We start from the raw sequence: 16,711 nt of genomic DNA on the forward strand, positions 1-16,711 counted from the left end.
ATGATTCTTGAAATGCAACTAAAATTACAAATTACGAAAGCAAAGCGCTGTCTTCCTTGCAACATAGAAGAAAATAAAAAAAAACTAGAAATTTAACTATTTCACGAAATCAATCGACAGCAAGCGTATTACTGAGAAATTAGATTTATGCTGCGTACTCGCTCGGGGAATTGCCCAGGCCCCAGTTTCCGAAACGCGAGCGCCATTGATTATAGAGAGATCTTTCTCTATTTTTGCAGGTGCGATGGTTCCAGCAGCAGCACGAGAAGAAACGCAAGAAAAGGGACTTCGTGCCCACGTCGTTCGGATTCGGCGATTATCCGGCGTTCTTCGACGAGTTCGGCTCGCGTCCTAGGCAAGCCACGTTCCATCGACAAAGAAATAGAGGCATACCTCTCCAGAACCTGTTCACGGATCCGCTCTTTAAAGAACAGTGGTACCTGGTAAGTGGGCCCTTGGATTTTACTCCCTTCGAATCGGCCAAACCGGGCTACGTGACGGGACTACGACCTCCGATGTGGCGAACTTAACGGCATCCGATAACAGTTAGATATATCGCATTCGAGATCCTGCCCCCTACCGTTCCGATCCCTCCTGATTTCATTTTATTCGGGGGGTCTATGTCGCCGCGAAATGACGTCTCCCGGGGTTACGATCAATAACACGCGCGACTGATTCGGTAATACAGTAATACACCCAGCAGATATGGGCGCCCGCCGTGGCGTGTGAACGCGCAGCGGCTGCTTTAAACGATCAAAGTTGATCGACGTTAGACTGACTTCTTCCCCGTATCGAGTTAACCCCTTAAGCCCTTTTGACAGATATAATCATCATGTGCTTGCGCACTACAGAGGGCTTAAAACTGGGCATACACGCGAATGTTTCACGAAAGGTTGCCTGCAGGGATACAAGCTCGCAGATGATCCAAAAGGCAACTCCTCGCGCAATAGAAGCACCCATACACGCGAGGGTTCGCGGCAGGTTTACCTCGCAGGCGGGGTCCTCCCTGCAGTGTTGCTGTATTATTTCTATTGTTGATAACAGAGTAAATCGTGTAGTATATATTAGGCACAGGCATAAACAGAAGCACGTTGCGATTGGTGGGTCAGGTGGTTGAGAGGAACGACAAGGGAAAAAGATACTGATCGAGGTATCCGGCGCCTCTTTTATTATTCTTGGAATATGTTAGGCATGGGAATCTAAGAGATATGTATTTTTTTATTTTTACCCAGTCTGAATTTTAAGGGACGAAACGCCCCCTTAAGGGGGGAGCCTGGTGTAACTAAATGAAAATCGAGGCATTTTTCGGGAATTTTTTTTAAAGAAAGTATTTGATAGATCTTTCTGAAACTTTCAGGATATTGTATTAACAGGTTAAGGTATATAACAAAAAAAAATTATTAAAAAAGAGCGGCAAATAACAAAGTTATGCCCAGTCCGTTGGCGACGCAATTATTGCACTGCGGGCAACGTAGCGTCTTTTGGTTTCATCTGAAACCAAAAATCGAACAATTTTCTTTTAGTTTATGAGTGTACGCACAGAATGAAGTAATTTGAAACTTAAAAGATGCAAAATGAACAAATGGCGGCCTCTTGAATAAAAAGTTCACTGTTTCCAACGAAATTTTGCCTTAAATGTCTAAAAAAAAGTTATTTATTTACACAATATCATTATACTAATAACTTAGTACTATGAAGAAAATGTTCACAAATATCCGTGCACAAGGCCAAGTCGATTGGTCGAATATTTTTTGAGTTACATTGCCCGCAAAGTATAAAACTGTCGTTTCGAGAAAAACGCATTTAAAGTTTTGTGGTACCCTGGCGCTCCGTAGCAAAACCGGCTATATCCACTTTAATTTTTCGAATTTCGTTTTGCGGCTTTGGGAACATATTGTCGTGATGTTTAACTATTGATTTATGCAAAAAAAAAATCGATTTCTTCGACCCCCTACACTAGACTCCCCCCCTTAAATGTGTAAAAAAAGTTATGTATTTAAACAATATCATTATACCAATAACTTAGCTCTGTGAAGCATATGTTCACAAATATCCGTGCACAAGGCCAAGTCGATTGGTTGAATATTTTTGGAGTAATATTGCCCGCAAAGTGTGAAACTGTCGTTTCGAGAAAAACGCATTTAAAGTTTTGTGGTAGCCTGGCGCTCCGTAGCAAAACCGGCTAAATCCGCTTTAATTTTTCGAATTTCGTTTTGCGGCTTTGGGAACATATTGTCGTGATGTTCAACTATTGATTTATGCAAAAAAAAAAATCGATATCTTCGATTCGCTACACCAGGCTCCCCCCTTAACTGTTCCGGGCTAGAGCTCCTACAAATAGGTGATCTTTAGGAATTAATTAAAGGAAAACGCTACATACAATTTAGTGGGACTTTTTGCATTGGATTAAGGACGTCTTAAACTATGGAAATATATTTTTTGTTTTATGAGTCGTCAAAATCGAGGCGTCAAAAAATTCATCCAAATCGGTGGAACCTGTAGCCCCTAAACCATTGGTCTGATATAAAAAACAATGCCAGATTATTAAAGGGCATGAAATTCGCTCGTGGACTAGACCAGAAACCAGTACAAATATTACATTTTTTGAGAAAATAAGGACACTTGAAAATAATAAATTTTAATTTTCTTTTTTTAATTTTACTGGTCTATCCACCAGCCGGAAGTGTATTCTTTAAAATAAAAAAAGTTTCAGTCGAATCGGATAGTAACTTTTGGAGATACAGGCTCCAGCGATTTTGAAAACACTGCTTCGAGAAAAACGCGTTTAAGGTTTTACGTGAGTGCCGAGAGGCCGGGTGTTCCCCGTGCATTTGCCGCTACTCAAATGCCTATAACTTCGGGAATTCTACGAATTTCAAAAAATCCTTTTAAACGTGTGTTCCTGAGAGGTTGAACATTCGAAAAACGAAATAAAAAAATGGACTTTTACATCTAAACCTCTCCTTAAAATTCGAAAATCCGCATTTTCCGAATGAAGTACTCTGCCACTATAAACGCCAACATTCGTTAACATGTGGAATAGTTCATTAACATACATTGACAATATAAGCTTTTGTTATCGTTTTCTATAAATAGCACCTGTTGTGCCCCACGTGGTGGTTTCGGAGTACGAGTGTGGAATTAAGCTTGGGAAGTTCGTGAATGGCTAAAGGATTAGAATCCCCCGAGTGAACTCTCATAATGTTTATTTATTAAACAGGACGAAATAATTTAGATAAAGGTTAACTAGCGAGATCGCGTCGATGCATTTTGTTCAAAACCAAATTTTGGAAAAAACCTAACCCAGACCTAACCCAAACCAAATTTCATAAAAAAAACTGTCATACACTTCTGCCTGTATGGGGACACTAAGGCGCTCATATTCACACGAAATAATCTTTCGTGAAACTGCACAGGTAACTCTAAACAAGCGTCTCTATAGATCCAGCCACATTTCATGTTCATATTTTTTTTTAAATATCTATATTCATACAGCCGTATAGAAGCACCCTGTGCTGAACCTAACAGGGCGCTTAAATCCCTCAGAACACCTTGTTTCGAGATGAGATGTTATCTACTATGGCGAATCTATAAAACCAACCCACGTAGGTATTTAGAAATCAAAGTTGTCGTTACACTCGAAAACTCCTGGGCAGGCAATAATTCCCTCCTTGCACCTGCATGTTTTCCAGACCCATACCTTGTATGAATTTGCACGTGACGTGCTACGTACATCGTTTGTAAGAAGCACACCGCGTTTCCGCGCACGTCATCCGAAGGATCAGTCTTGCGGCTGAGTTAGATAAGAACGTACATCAATCTTAGAAGAAAAAGGATATTACTCAAGTGTTTGAAATAAATTGTTATCTTCTCGCACTACGCCGTTGAGCGTTAAAATCTGAGGAATACGTATTTCCCTGTTCCATCCTCAATATGAAATTTGAAGTGCGGAGCACACCTCGATGATTGAAAATTTTCATTTTACGACCGATGGTTTTAGCCTCCATAAATTTCGAATATCTCGCAGACGATGCTCCTTTTAGGAGAAACAGGCGCTATAAAATGCACCAACTATTATTCAGTTTACGAATGACGGGAGGCGGGGGGAGAGAGCAGACGAAGTTGAAGACGCCCTACGTGCTTCCCTGAATAATCCAGTGGCAAAGAATTATTTCTAATCTAATCTCGTGTCAGGGAATCCTTGAATAACAGCGCCAGCGGCAGATATAGGTCCTGCGTATAGTAAGAACGATTTGTTCCTTGTCGATACGAACGAGAAATTTGAACACGGCCGGAGGTCGTCCTTTCTCATGCGCTGCTGTTCATAATTCTCCGCGCGTCGCCTCGAACGATCGTTTCCGGTACAGACAACGGCGATCGCTGCGTTTGTCGTTTCTAGAATTAACGACGGAACACCGATATACGAGCGCAGTATTAACAATGAGATGTTTTTCACTCGCAAACAGGATCCCGTGCTCGAAACAAGCACGTCATTTTGGATGATTTCGTGTGCATAAATATCGATTGGATCGTTGTCGGGTGATTTAGTCGTTCAGCGAGCACGTACTCGAAGAAATGAATAGCTGAATAAACGAGCGATCGGATAGGATTTGGCACTCGTAAGTGGCAAGAGAAGATTTGATCGATCGCTGCAGTGTAACGAGTACTTATATAGGAGAGAAAAATCCATTTTCCATTAAGATACTCTTAGTTACATGTAATTAATATGTTGATCATATTTTTACACAACAAAAAAATATTTTTTAACATAAAATAATTCATTAAAATATATTTTTGTACAGAATAAGAATAAGACAAATAAAATATATATGTTTTTAAGTACATTTAAACACAAATTAATAGCAAACATTTGAAACTATTATAAATAAATAAAATTCAGTTTTTAAATAATTCGTATTGATAATAAATTTTTAATTTTTCGTTCTTATTATCTTCACCCCTGTCAGTTGAATCTGAAGGAATGAGGAAGATGACTGCAACAGCGCACGTGTATAACAATTATTGTAACTACCCACTTCATACATTCCACAAATGAAAAATTCGCGCGCAAACCATTCACACATGCGCACTCATGCAAAACCGCAGTTCATGCGCTAGTGGCGCCCTCTGCGCCGAGTTTTGCGTCATCTTCTCCATTGGAAACTCATCTCTTTTTGGCAACGCTGCACTAAGCGCCACCTAGAAAATGTGTCAAGACCGAAAAAAATGACAATTTTTTTCTACCCTGCCGAGTGTATTAATAAAAGCCAAAAATATTTGTTAGGATATGTTATAACCACTTTTTGTAAAAATTTCATAAAAGTCACCTATTTCTCGAGCGTTTTTCCCGGAAGGTTCCCTTAAAGTTTCGATAATTGTTACACTCACTTTATTTATAATGTTCTTATATTTGACAATGGAGTATAGAATAAATAACGTGATATTGGCGAGCAGCAGAAAATTAAAGTTTACCTAGGGCAATATATCACTTTACTATATAACTTTTTTAAAAAAACAATTAAATTAACCTAATTCTTAACGATATTTAAGATTCGACAATAGGCAAAAAATCGTCATTTCTTTTATGCTAATAATTCTGTGTATTTAACACACTAAAAATTAAGATCGATAATTTTTAGGTTATAGTAATTTGCAACTTTTGTATAGAAGCACTTTTTTATACAACGGGTAGTTTAAAAGTTATTTGAGGTGAGCATTTTAAATATCTTACTTTTTACATCCAGTGTTGCAGATGATGAGTGAGAACAATAAATCTCGTTGCGTGTCCATCGGATAAACAAATTTATTGGACAATGCTGTCGAAACTTTTTAATACAGTCCTAATAAAGTTCTTGTTTGAATGACGAATGGCCAGCGAGTACCTACGCGTCACGCGTTTATTCCGAAAATTTATGGGACAAAAGGAAAAATTTTATAACATACCTTGTAGTTGAGAGGAGGATTGTATCCTCACAGAAGTTGAACATTCTGGTACTCGAGGACGAACCTATTTTTGAATCCGTCACTGCATTTTCGAAAAACCATATTATTTCACAAACGCAAACTGTCTTTTTGCATCAATGTAAAACGAAAAGGCATTTTCTGATATTCCCTAATACTCTGTACCTCACAACTGAAATCACCGATCGATTGAAGTGCTCGCTCAAAAATATGAACTTTGTCACTGATATTTGACGAGCAGCGATTGTAATCGTAATTGGAAGATTTTATCCCCAAAGGTTTCCCCGACTACCAATAACAGCATTGTAGTGATATCTAGCCAATCATGGCGAATTTCCTGAAGATTTTATCCGCATCTTTCCGCGCTGCTGCGTAGTGTAAGAGTGACTTTAGAAACTGGAGAAAGCTATAGCTCTTTTCTAGGCAAAAATTGATGCAGGTAAAGGTTGAATATCATAATAAAGCAGCGCTGTCCAGCGTAGGGGCCCCTCGCGCGCCTGCTTCCCCTTCCAATCTTCCTCTGGCGCAGCGTGCCTTCCGTTGTCATGGAGACCGCGCGACGCTACGAAGGCTGCCGTGACGGACTAGCCGGGTTAGCCTTTTCCCTGACAACGCGGACGAGAGTGGGAGAACCCCAAGCTCCCGCTGGAGCCACCTTGGACAGCGCTGTAATAAAGACTATCTTTTCACAGTATAATTATTTTCTTGCTTGTAATGCTGCATGTAGCAGCTCTATCAATTTTTTGTTTCTTCAAATAGATCTCATAAAATGTACTATATTTCGTTTACAAAAGAAGTACGTTCTTCGCCTGATAATACATATCAAAATTTCCCCCTGGGGCCGTCCGCAAATTAAGTACGTAAAGATAATTTTGGCGATTTCTTACCCACTCCCTCCCCAAGTACAAAAATTCGTAAGATTTTATATTCCAACCCCTTCCCCATTCCTTGCGTTATATTTTTTACATTGCACTTTTTCAGTTATTAAAATTCTTTTAAAGATTTATCTAATACAGTCAAAATTAGGTTAAAAATATAAGACTACCGGCCCCCCCCCCTCCACCCCGTAAGAAAACGTAAAAAAATCCGCGACCCCTTCCCCCCCAAAAACCCTTACGTGATTTAAAGACCCCCCTGTTCAATGTAAACAATAATTTTGCGCACAACAGGTAGTTTCTATTGTAGAAGTAATTTTAAGTACATTGAGAAGATTAATAAAAAGTGTAGGTCTATATAGAAAGGTAAAGGATTTTAAGGTCCTCAAGATAAGCATCTGTTTGTCTAATTGAGGAATAATGTATGTACCACGATCCCTTTCGTTTCTTCATTTCAGAACGGCGGAGCTAAAGATGGCTACGACATGAATCTTGGGCCAGCCTGGCAAAAGGGTTACACCGGCAAGGGCGTCGTCGTGTCGATCCTGGACGACGGTATACAGACGAATCATCCCGACCTGGCGCTGAATTACGACCACCAAGCCAGTACCGATATCAATGACAATGACAATGATCCTATGCCAAGAGACAACGGTGACAACAAGCATGGCACCCGATGTGCCGGCGAAGTTGCTGCAGTTGCATTCAACCAATACTGCGGCGTTGGTGTCGCCTATAACGCCAGCATCGGAGGTAAGCGGGGATTCAAACTCCGACAGAAATAATTCATTCAAACTGTTATAGTACAGAGGTGCTTCGTGTAACAGTTACGAAAAATCGAAATAACGTCATAGCTGTTAGGGCCGCAAACGATCTTCGCATTATTCGGCAACAGGTGTCAGAGACTGTAAGGGGTGATTCTACGTGCCAAAATATGACGAGATTCAGGAATGACGAAATTGCGTTTGAGGCTTCGACTTCGAGTTATTGATCCCGAACCCGAAAATTCAAAAAATTCTGAAACTTTATCGATATGTAGGGGATTTCCTCCTGATTGCAACGTATTTTTTTTTTGCTGCCCAAATTCACTCTAAGGGGTGAAATTGAAGATTCGGCTATTTTCCGATTTTATTTTATAACGCGCAATCTGTAAGAGATAGAAAAAAAGTTTCAAGACAAAAGTTACTTCATTTAATTAGATCTATCAAATCATAAAAGTTCTATCAATTGTTTAAACAATTAGAAAAAAGTTATAAACAAAAATGTTAATATTGTTTTCTAAAATAGGGTTTTCCACGTGAAATCTGAACTGGATGTTTAAATAATTATGAAACAGCATAATCTATATTTTTTCCATACAATTGCAACTTGTGTTTTATTGCGGAGCTGTGCTCCTCGACAATCGAAGAACTTTTGGATCCTATTGTAACGTACCTTAAGCTGCACGACGAGAAATGTTCTTCTAACATTTATTTGGAAATAATACGTAACTTGGGACAGCCTTCATTTTCTTATTTTTCTTGCAAACCAATGTTGGTGCACCATTTCTTCGAACGGTACAATGTTCGGTGCAACTACTACAACGCAGTACAATCGAGAGAAAAAATGATTAAAAAACTATTTTAAAACAAAAAAGTAATGTTTCGTTTGGCACATATTTTGTATTAAATAGGAATGAACAATCAGTTAAAGTTTTCTTGTGCTTTTAATAAATATTATCAACATTATTCCAAAAATATCAATTTTGTAATATTGTTTTCAGTTACTCCAGAATTCCCGAGAATTCTCAAGAAGTATGATCTGATTTCTGATTTCTCGAGAAACAAAAAATATCGAGAAATTAGGAGCACTGTATGTAATACGTAATGCACTAATGAGAACTGAAATTTTTCTATTTTCTATTGAATGTTACATGGGAGTGCTACAAATACATTTGCAAGGTCTCCCAGTGAAAATGAGTCCAACTGCAACCTCATTCGTATTATGTTTAATTAATTCGTAATTAATTCAAATTATCCGTATCGCTCTTGGCGATAGGCGAGTCTCACTGTTGCTCTACTTCGCTGATTCCATATATGAGCCGTTTGTTTTGAAAGTGGCCTAAGTCCATTTATCAATTGTTTTTCGTTGACTGTAGTTAATGTGTACAACTTGAAGTTAGTATTAAAAATTTATATATAAAATTTTTTTAAATATAAATGGACTTAGGCCACTTTCATAATAAACGGCTCATATCTTGTTCAATTTCCTGGTAATTTATGTTAATTACTACATTAAAGACTTTATTCTCCCGTAATAACGCGCTCGGGCAGATTCGATCAGTACTCATATAACCAGGACTTACCCTGTGACATTGATAAAACGGATTCAGTCAACCACTTAAAACTACCTCTGCTTGGTGGCTAAGGATCCGTGTTCTGAACATAAGCATTTCCAATAAATAACTACCACAAAACGCACACCACTATCACTGCGTCAAAGAGTTCTGATGTAGCTGCGTTACTAGCAGACTGTCGCAACAATATTTCAAAAGGGCATGGCTTACAAGTGAAAACCCCAAACAGTGACAAACCTGTCCATGAAATCTTTGTACGTACACCTCATGCAGCAAATAGTTTTCTCGTATATAGAACCATGCCAAACTTTATTACTGAAGTACTTATTCTCCTTCGTCTCCAATAAATTTTATTTGTCACGTTTCCTATCACGATTATAATCGCACCGTTTAATTACACGTCGACAAGCTAATTTCCAGCACGACACTCCACTTATCGTTCTACCTTCAGTTTCAATTTCCTAGGCGCTGTGACAGTTATTAAAGTGCCGATCACTCCATGCTTCGGTGCGTTATAAGTGCCTTCGTCAAGTTGTATCGAGTTTCGATAATTTTTTCACCAAGCTTCCTTTATGTTATTTCTTATTTAATAATATTTATAGATGTACTTAAATAAACACATCCCTTAACTCATAGATTGCGCAAGTGATTATAATGCAAATGAACAAACTATTAATAGTAATACTAACTTCTTAATGCGTGGCAACGATACTTGTTCGATTTAAGGTGGCATATACTCGCTTGAACCCTCGGAAAATGTGTACATTTTGTAGTTATTTCTACAAGTCAACGGCTTGATGAAGATTTTCCGTTTTTGTATTATGATTACATAGCATTATTTTTTCACTACTTAAAAAAAAAGTTTCTCTTAAAAAACTATTTTAGACGGCTAAACAGTGACCGTGAAAAAAAGCTGTATGTCGCGTCTGAAATAAAAAACAGTAAATTTTTTTTATAAAACATGTTAATAGATATCGACCTACGACGCCTGTTCTATTTCCATTACCCGTTTATTATTTACAAAGAAAAAATTAACTTTCCTCTTTGAAAAATCTAACTTTACCTTTGATCTCTCACCATTTCTTTATTTCTCAAAATTTTCAAAATCGACGCCGTGAGTCGATAGCTATTAACATAGTTTATAAAAAAAATCTACTCTTTTTGATTTCAGACACGGCATACAGCTTTTTTCAGGGCTGCCGTGTAGCCGTCAAAAAATCGAGAGAGTTTCGGATATGTATCCATAACTTTCGAAAAGCAATAGTTTTTTAACTGAAACTTTTTTTTTAAGCAGTCCACAATGCTATGTAAAGATAGTACAAAAACGGAAAATCTGCATGATGCCGTTGCCTTATAAAAAAAATCCACAAAATGTACACATTCTACTCCTTTAACGACACTCTCCGGAAGGGGTTGTCCTTAATTACCTTAGGCTTTTTGGGGGGGAGCTTTGAATTTCTTACGTTATCTTACAAGGGGAGAGTCAGCTATCATCTTACCCAATATTTTGTAACCTAATTTTCAATATGCGTAGCCTAAAAAATGATGTTTCATCGCATACACGAAACCGAGTTACACGATTTATATTATAAACCAGGCCCGTCCAACTTTTGCTCTTGCCCTCGAAGGGCAACCGCGGGTGGTTGCGAGCGAAGGCAAGAACGCGAAGGGGCTGGCTCAGTGCCTTCAAGAGCGAAGAGCAACTCGCGGTTGCTCGTGCGAGCAAATCCCTGGACAGGCCTGTTACAAACCATTAAAAGAATTTTAATAACTGAGAAAATGCAATGTAGAAAATATTACGTAAGGAAGGGCGGTTGGAATATAAAATGTTACGAATTCTCATACTCTCACGTACCACAAACTGGGTTGACTTTGCCCGCCGGGATGACTTTGCCCACTTTTTTACTCTGCCTGAAAGATTAACATATAATTGAATTCGCTATTTTTTGTTTTCGTTTGACCTTGGAGAAATTATTGCTATCGACTACAAAGCACCATATGTTCTAATTACTTCGCAATAAAATAAAATAAAGCTTTTCCGAAAAGTGGGCAATGTTACCCCGGCGCGGGCAAAGTCACCCCAGTTCACGGTATTTTAAGGACGGCCCCTAATATCGTGATGCAGCATCCTATTAAGTTGATGGAACAGATATAGCGACGCATTTGGGACTCTTGAAATTGTGCAAAGTGGTGTCCCCGAAGGTACAAGGTCCTAGGATGTACCTGTTGTTTTTCATCGCTTCAGGGCCCCGCAAACCCGAAATAGCTATCCCCCTTGACGTGTCCAGGTCTCTCGGTTGATTAATAAAAACTGTTATCACCCCTTACTGCCCTGACGACGCTGCTGTGCCTGTTGTACCAACAATAATTACAAACCCCCGGCCACGGGAAAGCGATGTATCCTTTGCGTCAACCACCTTGCTGGGAGGCCGTATAAATTCCTGTGGAAATCTCGACACGTATGCAGCGAGGAGGAAAGCCATCTGACGCACATACCTTCCGTGTTCTCAGGCGTGCGAATGCTCGATGGCCCGGTAAACGACGCCGTCGAAGCCAGAGCGCTGGGATTGAATCCTGATCACATCGATATATATAGCGCTTCTTGGGGTCCCGAGGACGACGGTAAAACTGTCGACGGTCCTGGTCCTCTTGCCAGAAGAGCGTTTATTTACGGTGTAACCAGCGTAAGTTGCATAACCTACTTTTCTATTTTTTCTATTCTTGCTTTACACCCCTTCCTCTTCTCCCCTTTCCGTCTGAAAAATTCGAGAAAATTCATACCGCGCGTCTCGACTTTCGATACGCTCCGGTTCGATCGAGTTAACGTGGAACGTTGGAAATTATAATTCAGTTTTTGTGCGCAATCGTTATAACTTGCTTGACAAGGAACATGCGAAATGTAGTTTCCTCTGGCGTGATGGAGTTTATTCCATAACTTCAGCTACCCTTTCGAAGCATGCACGCTTCGTTTTATGATCAGCGAGCTGCAGTTAAGCAAGTAAAATCTCCGCGACTTTGCGGTAAGGTACATTTTCGAGGGAAAAGAAAAGAATTGTCTTTTACCTGCGACAGCATGATTCGTGTTCCCAACAGAGTCTCATAATGTTTGAAATTTTCCAATTACAAACCTTCCTCACAAGTGTCCCGAAAGCTTCAGTTCATAGTGCACTTGGCGGGTTGAACGCAATTAAGGGGTTACATTCCCTTGATAGGTGATGAAATAGGATCATTTTTATAATTTTTTTTTTATATAAAGAATCTGCATATTTAAAAATCAAGATATACACAGTGTTGTGTATAAATTAAGCTGTATTTTCTTCAAAAAGAAATTTGATATCTTAAGAAATCGTGCCATAGCCTCTTCATAGTTACAGCACTTGCGGTATTAAAAATATCTCAGAAATTAATGGACCGATTTGATTAAAATTTTGCACGAATATTCTTAAGACTATAATCTAATAATTGTCAAGACAATTTTTCGCCTAGTGTCTTGTTTTGTTTTTTATTAACAAAAGCAGATGAAAACTCAGGTCGAAAATCGCATGCTTGACTTTGAGTAGCTGCCATTTTTGAAAAAAATTATTTTTTCAAAATCGGCCCTAGTAAGTGCTAGATTATAGTTTTAAGAATATTCCTGCAAAATTGTATTCAAATCGGACCAGTAATCTCTCAGATATTTTTGGTACTGCAAGTGCTGTAACTATGAAGAGGCCTTGGGAGAAGGAGCTGCTATGACACCATTTCTGAAGATATCAAATTTCATTTTGAAGAGAATACAGTTGAATTCACACACAACAAGGTGTACATCTTGATTTTTAAATATGACATTTCCCTATATGAAAAAAAAAATCTTAAAAATGACCCTATTTTCTGACCTACCAACGGTATGTAACCCCTCAAACTTCAAACTGTTCTGAACAAAATCTAACGATTTCGAACACGTTAAAGGGTCGCAAGGGCAAAGGGTCAATCTTCGTATGGGCGTCAGGGAACGGCGGCCGGCACACGGACTCCTGCAATTGCGACGGCTATACGAACAGTATTTTCACGTTATCCATATCGAGCGCCACGCAAGGCGGCTATAAGCCCTGGTACCTGGAGGAGTGTAGCTCCACTCTTGCCTCCACTTATTCCTCGGGGACGCCGGGCAACGACAAAAGCGTCGCGACTGTGGACATGGATGCGAAGCTGCGACCGGATCACATCTGTACCGTCGAGCATACTGGAACGTCCGCGTCGGCACCGTTGGCGGCGGGTATAGCCGCCTTGGCACTCGAGGCCAATCCGAGCCTCACGTGGAGGGACATGCAGTACCTGGTGGTGCTCACGTCGAGATCCGGCCCCCTCGAGAAGGAGCCCGGCTGGATCCTGAACGGGGTGAAGAGGAAGGTCTCCCACAAATTCGGTTATGGGCTCATGGACGCCGGCGCTATGGTCAGCCTAGCTGAACAGTGGACTAACGTGCCACCCCAACATATTTGCAAATCAGACGAGATCAACGAAGAGAGACGTATCGACCCGACCTACGGCTACACGCTGAGCGTCTACATGGACGTCACCGGCTGCGCTGGATCTTTGAACGAAGTTCGATTCCTCGAGCACGTGCAGTGCAAGGTAAGGGAACTTAGCGGAGGAAGCAAATGAATCCTTTGACGTCTACGCACACATATCGGTTCTCTAGCGGTGTATTGCCGTCAGTACCAACGGTCCCTTTGCCTCAGTGTCCGTAACTGGCACGGACAAGTGTGAACTGCTCTATTCTAAAACAGGGAAACGATATTTTTTTACCACTGACATTTACAGCCCTGGGTCGTCACGGAATTGATATGTGTGTGCATAAACCCTTACCATGATTCGTATCTACCCGTTTCTTTTTATTAACTGTTTGATTGGCACGAGAGGTAGCCCATCTAGTAGCCTAGATTCTGCCTGAAAATTGGTAGGTATCGCAACCAATGATAGTTTATTTATTAGTCATACGGTTGGAATTCAGATCTAGTCATTGTTGTATGTTGACTCATTTAAAGTATTATCCTGAAGCGGAGATAGACTCGGCTGATTGAATAGCTGCACCCGGATATTGTGCTTACCAGACAACTAACAAGGGAAGTTCGGCAACGTGAAAATTCAAAAAAATCTGAAACTCTGCAGAAATGTAACTCAAGTGATGCTAGTGACGTAACTGTTTTTTTATTCGGCAATAAAACGGTCCTAAGGGTGAAAACACCCCCTCGAGGAAATTGTGAGTTGTCATATTATCGGGAATATCTGCGAAACCGTAGAGGATATCGAAAAAAAGTTTAATTCAAAGTTGTATGGCTTCCGATATCCTACACTATGGTGATAAAGAATTATCGAAAAAAAAGGTGGTGGGAATAAATTTTGAAAAATTAATGCTTTTCGGAAATTCTTTACCACTGCTTTATACGACATAAAAAACCATAAAATTGTGAATTCAACTTCTTTTTGATATCTTGCACAGTTTCGTAAATATTCGCGTTAAGGTGAGACCTCATCATTTTTTCAAGTGGCTGTTTTCACCCTTAGGACCGTTTTATTGCCGAATCAAAAAATAGTTATGTTATTAGCACCACTTCAGCTAGATTTCTACAAAGTTTCATATTTTTTTTGAATTTTCGATTTGACTGAAGAAAGCTTGACGTACCTGAACCCTGTATTCATTGGTTTTATGCATTTTAACATCTGGAAAAAAGTAAATAAATTTTTTTTTATAAAAATATATAAATTCAGATCATTTTTAACGATAAGAAGAAAACAGGATATTTCTCCTTCAACGGGATCTAGGTGCGGGTGCTAAAGGGTTAATAAGGTCATTATATGTCGATGAGATCGGCGATAATAGCGAAGAAAAAGAAATATTTCTTTCTCGACGCTTTTATCGTTGGTCATCTAGTAAGCGTTGCTCTGCTCGCTGCTCCAATGTAAACAGTTCCATTATAAAACAACATAATATATTTCGACGCTTCGCTCTTATCGGCGCTCTGTCGTTTATCGCAGCGCCAACATAAACATACCCTAAGGCAGAAAATCTCTGTCTCTATTTTTTTTTCAATGGCAAGAAGAAAAATTAACATCGGTAAATAAGTGTTAAAAAATCGAAGTTTTAATCAATTCAATTTGAATAACTCTGAGTATCTATATTTTTAAGTTCTTCTGTTCCTAAGTAGGTACTTTTGTATAAAAACAGCTCGATAAAATAAATTAGGAATTGCGAGTTATAGCATTGAAATCAACGTTTACCTCGAGTAGGTATAACTCATTTTAAGAAGACATAACCGTCTCTACATAATACTTCTTTAGAGATCCTTTACGTGTCCATATCGATTGCCCTCCAATATATTAAATTAAGTACTGTAATCAGTTTCATCCTTTCAATAATTTCGTTAATACACTCCGTTTCAACCAGGTATTTCTTTGCAAATATTCCGTATCGTTAGAAACAATTTAATTTCGTTTCGTCCTTATTGCCAGTCACTCTCATGATGTTTTTACGCATCACGGCGGAAAGCTATCTTTCAGCCAATATTCATGAACGTAATTTATTCGGAAAGGAAGCATTCCGGCCCCAATACCAAATACATTTCTGCCGGGTAAAAAACATTTTTCAGAGTGCGATCTTTTAAATCCCTAGCACCGCGAACGAACATTTGCAAGTACTGCCCGTGGAAAGAATAATTCCATAGCATCATTAAAATGGAAACTCCATTACAAGCGTTTTGTGAATCGCAGACTGGAACGAAATATACTTTTACATAAAAGGAGGATAAATTTTATTTTAAATGTCCCGGGCTCTCTTACATTCTGCTCCTACTTCTACCGAATTTTTCATGCGATAATTTGCTTATAATCTGTGTAATTCAGAAAGATGCTTCCGCGCGAAAAGATAAATCAGGAACGCGGGATAAATGTTTTTATACCAGGCCTCTGTTTTCGGAAACATGTTGGATACGCGCTTGTTTGGCTGAAACTGGGTTTAACGGATTCAACGGGTGGCCGCCCTGTTTGTACAGGAGTAACAATTTACAGTAAAAATATTACTATCCTGTCAGTGAAAACGATAAAGATATTCTACGGTAACTAAAAGTTTGCTGAAATATTTTCTGTGTCAGAAACTCGAATCGAGTTAAAGGAAACGCGTGCGTTCTTGATATTCCAGTAATTTAAAAATGATTAAATAAAGATAAACTTCAATGAGCAATTTGCACGTAATTATGATAAAAGAATCGATTACTTTTAAAACGAAGTTTCGCGAATATTCTATATTTCTTTTATTCATTTTTCCACGGTTTTTATTGAAAGTTTTCCTGCATAAATTAAAATCCCATTATCGATTGAATAAATGAATATTAGAAGAACATTATGGTGTGTCTATAAAGGTTTAGGAAAATAATTTTATCGTGCAATTAGTGAATAATAAACAAAAGAAATAACTAACAAAGAAATCTATACTATTATATAAAATTGAAGTACTTTGAAATGCGATTTCTCAGTAAATATGAACTGTACCCACAAGTGCGTT

General features: G+C 38.9%; 1 protein-coding gene across 1 annotated transcript in view; it reads left to right on the top strand.

Moving 5' to 3' along the window:
- The first annotated feature begins 306 nt into the window (after positions 1-306).
- Positions 307-16,711, top strand: part of LOC143369724 (furin-like protease 2) — a 40,944-nt gene continuing 24,539 nt past the window's right edge. Inside the window, exons 1-4 of the mRNA XM_076814021.1 lie at positions 307-443; positions 7,295-7,589; positions 11,683-11,855; positions 13,120-13,785. Coding sequence (XP_076670136.1) covers positions 7,322-7,589; positions 11,683-11,855; positions 13,120-13,785 — 1,107 coding nt within the window. The 5' untranslated portion in view covers positions 307-443; positions 7,295-7,321. The remainder of the gene's footprint in view (positions 444-7,294; positions 7,590-11,682; positions 11,856-13,119; positions 13,786-16,711) is intronic.

The sequence above is a fragment of the Andrena cerasifolii genome, chromosome 6 (assembly GCF_050908995.1).
Source record: "Andrena cerasifolii isolate SP2316 chromosome 6, iyAndCera1_principal, whole genome shotgun sequence".
NCBI classification, from domain to species: domain Eukaryota; kingdom Metazoa; phylum Arthropoda; class Insecta; order Hymenoptera; family Andrenidae; genus Andrena; species Andrena cerasifolii.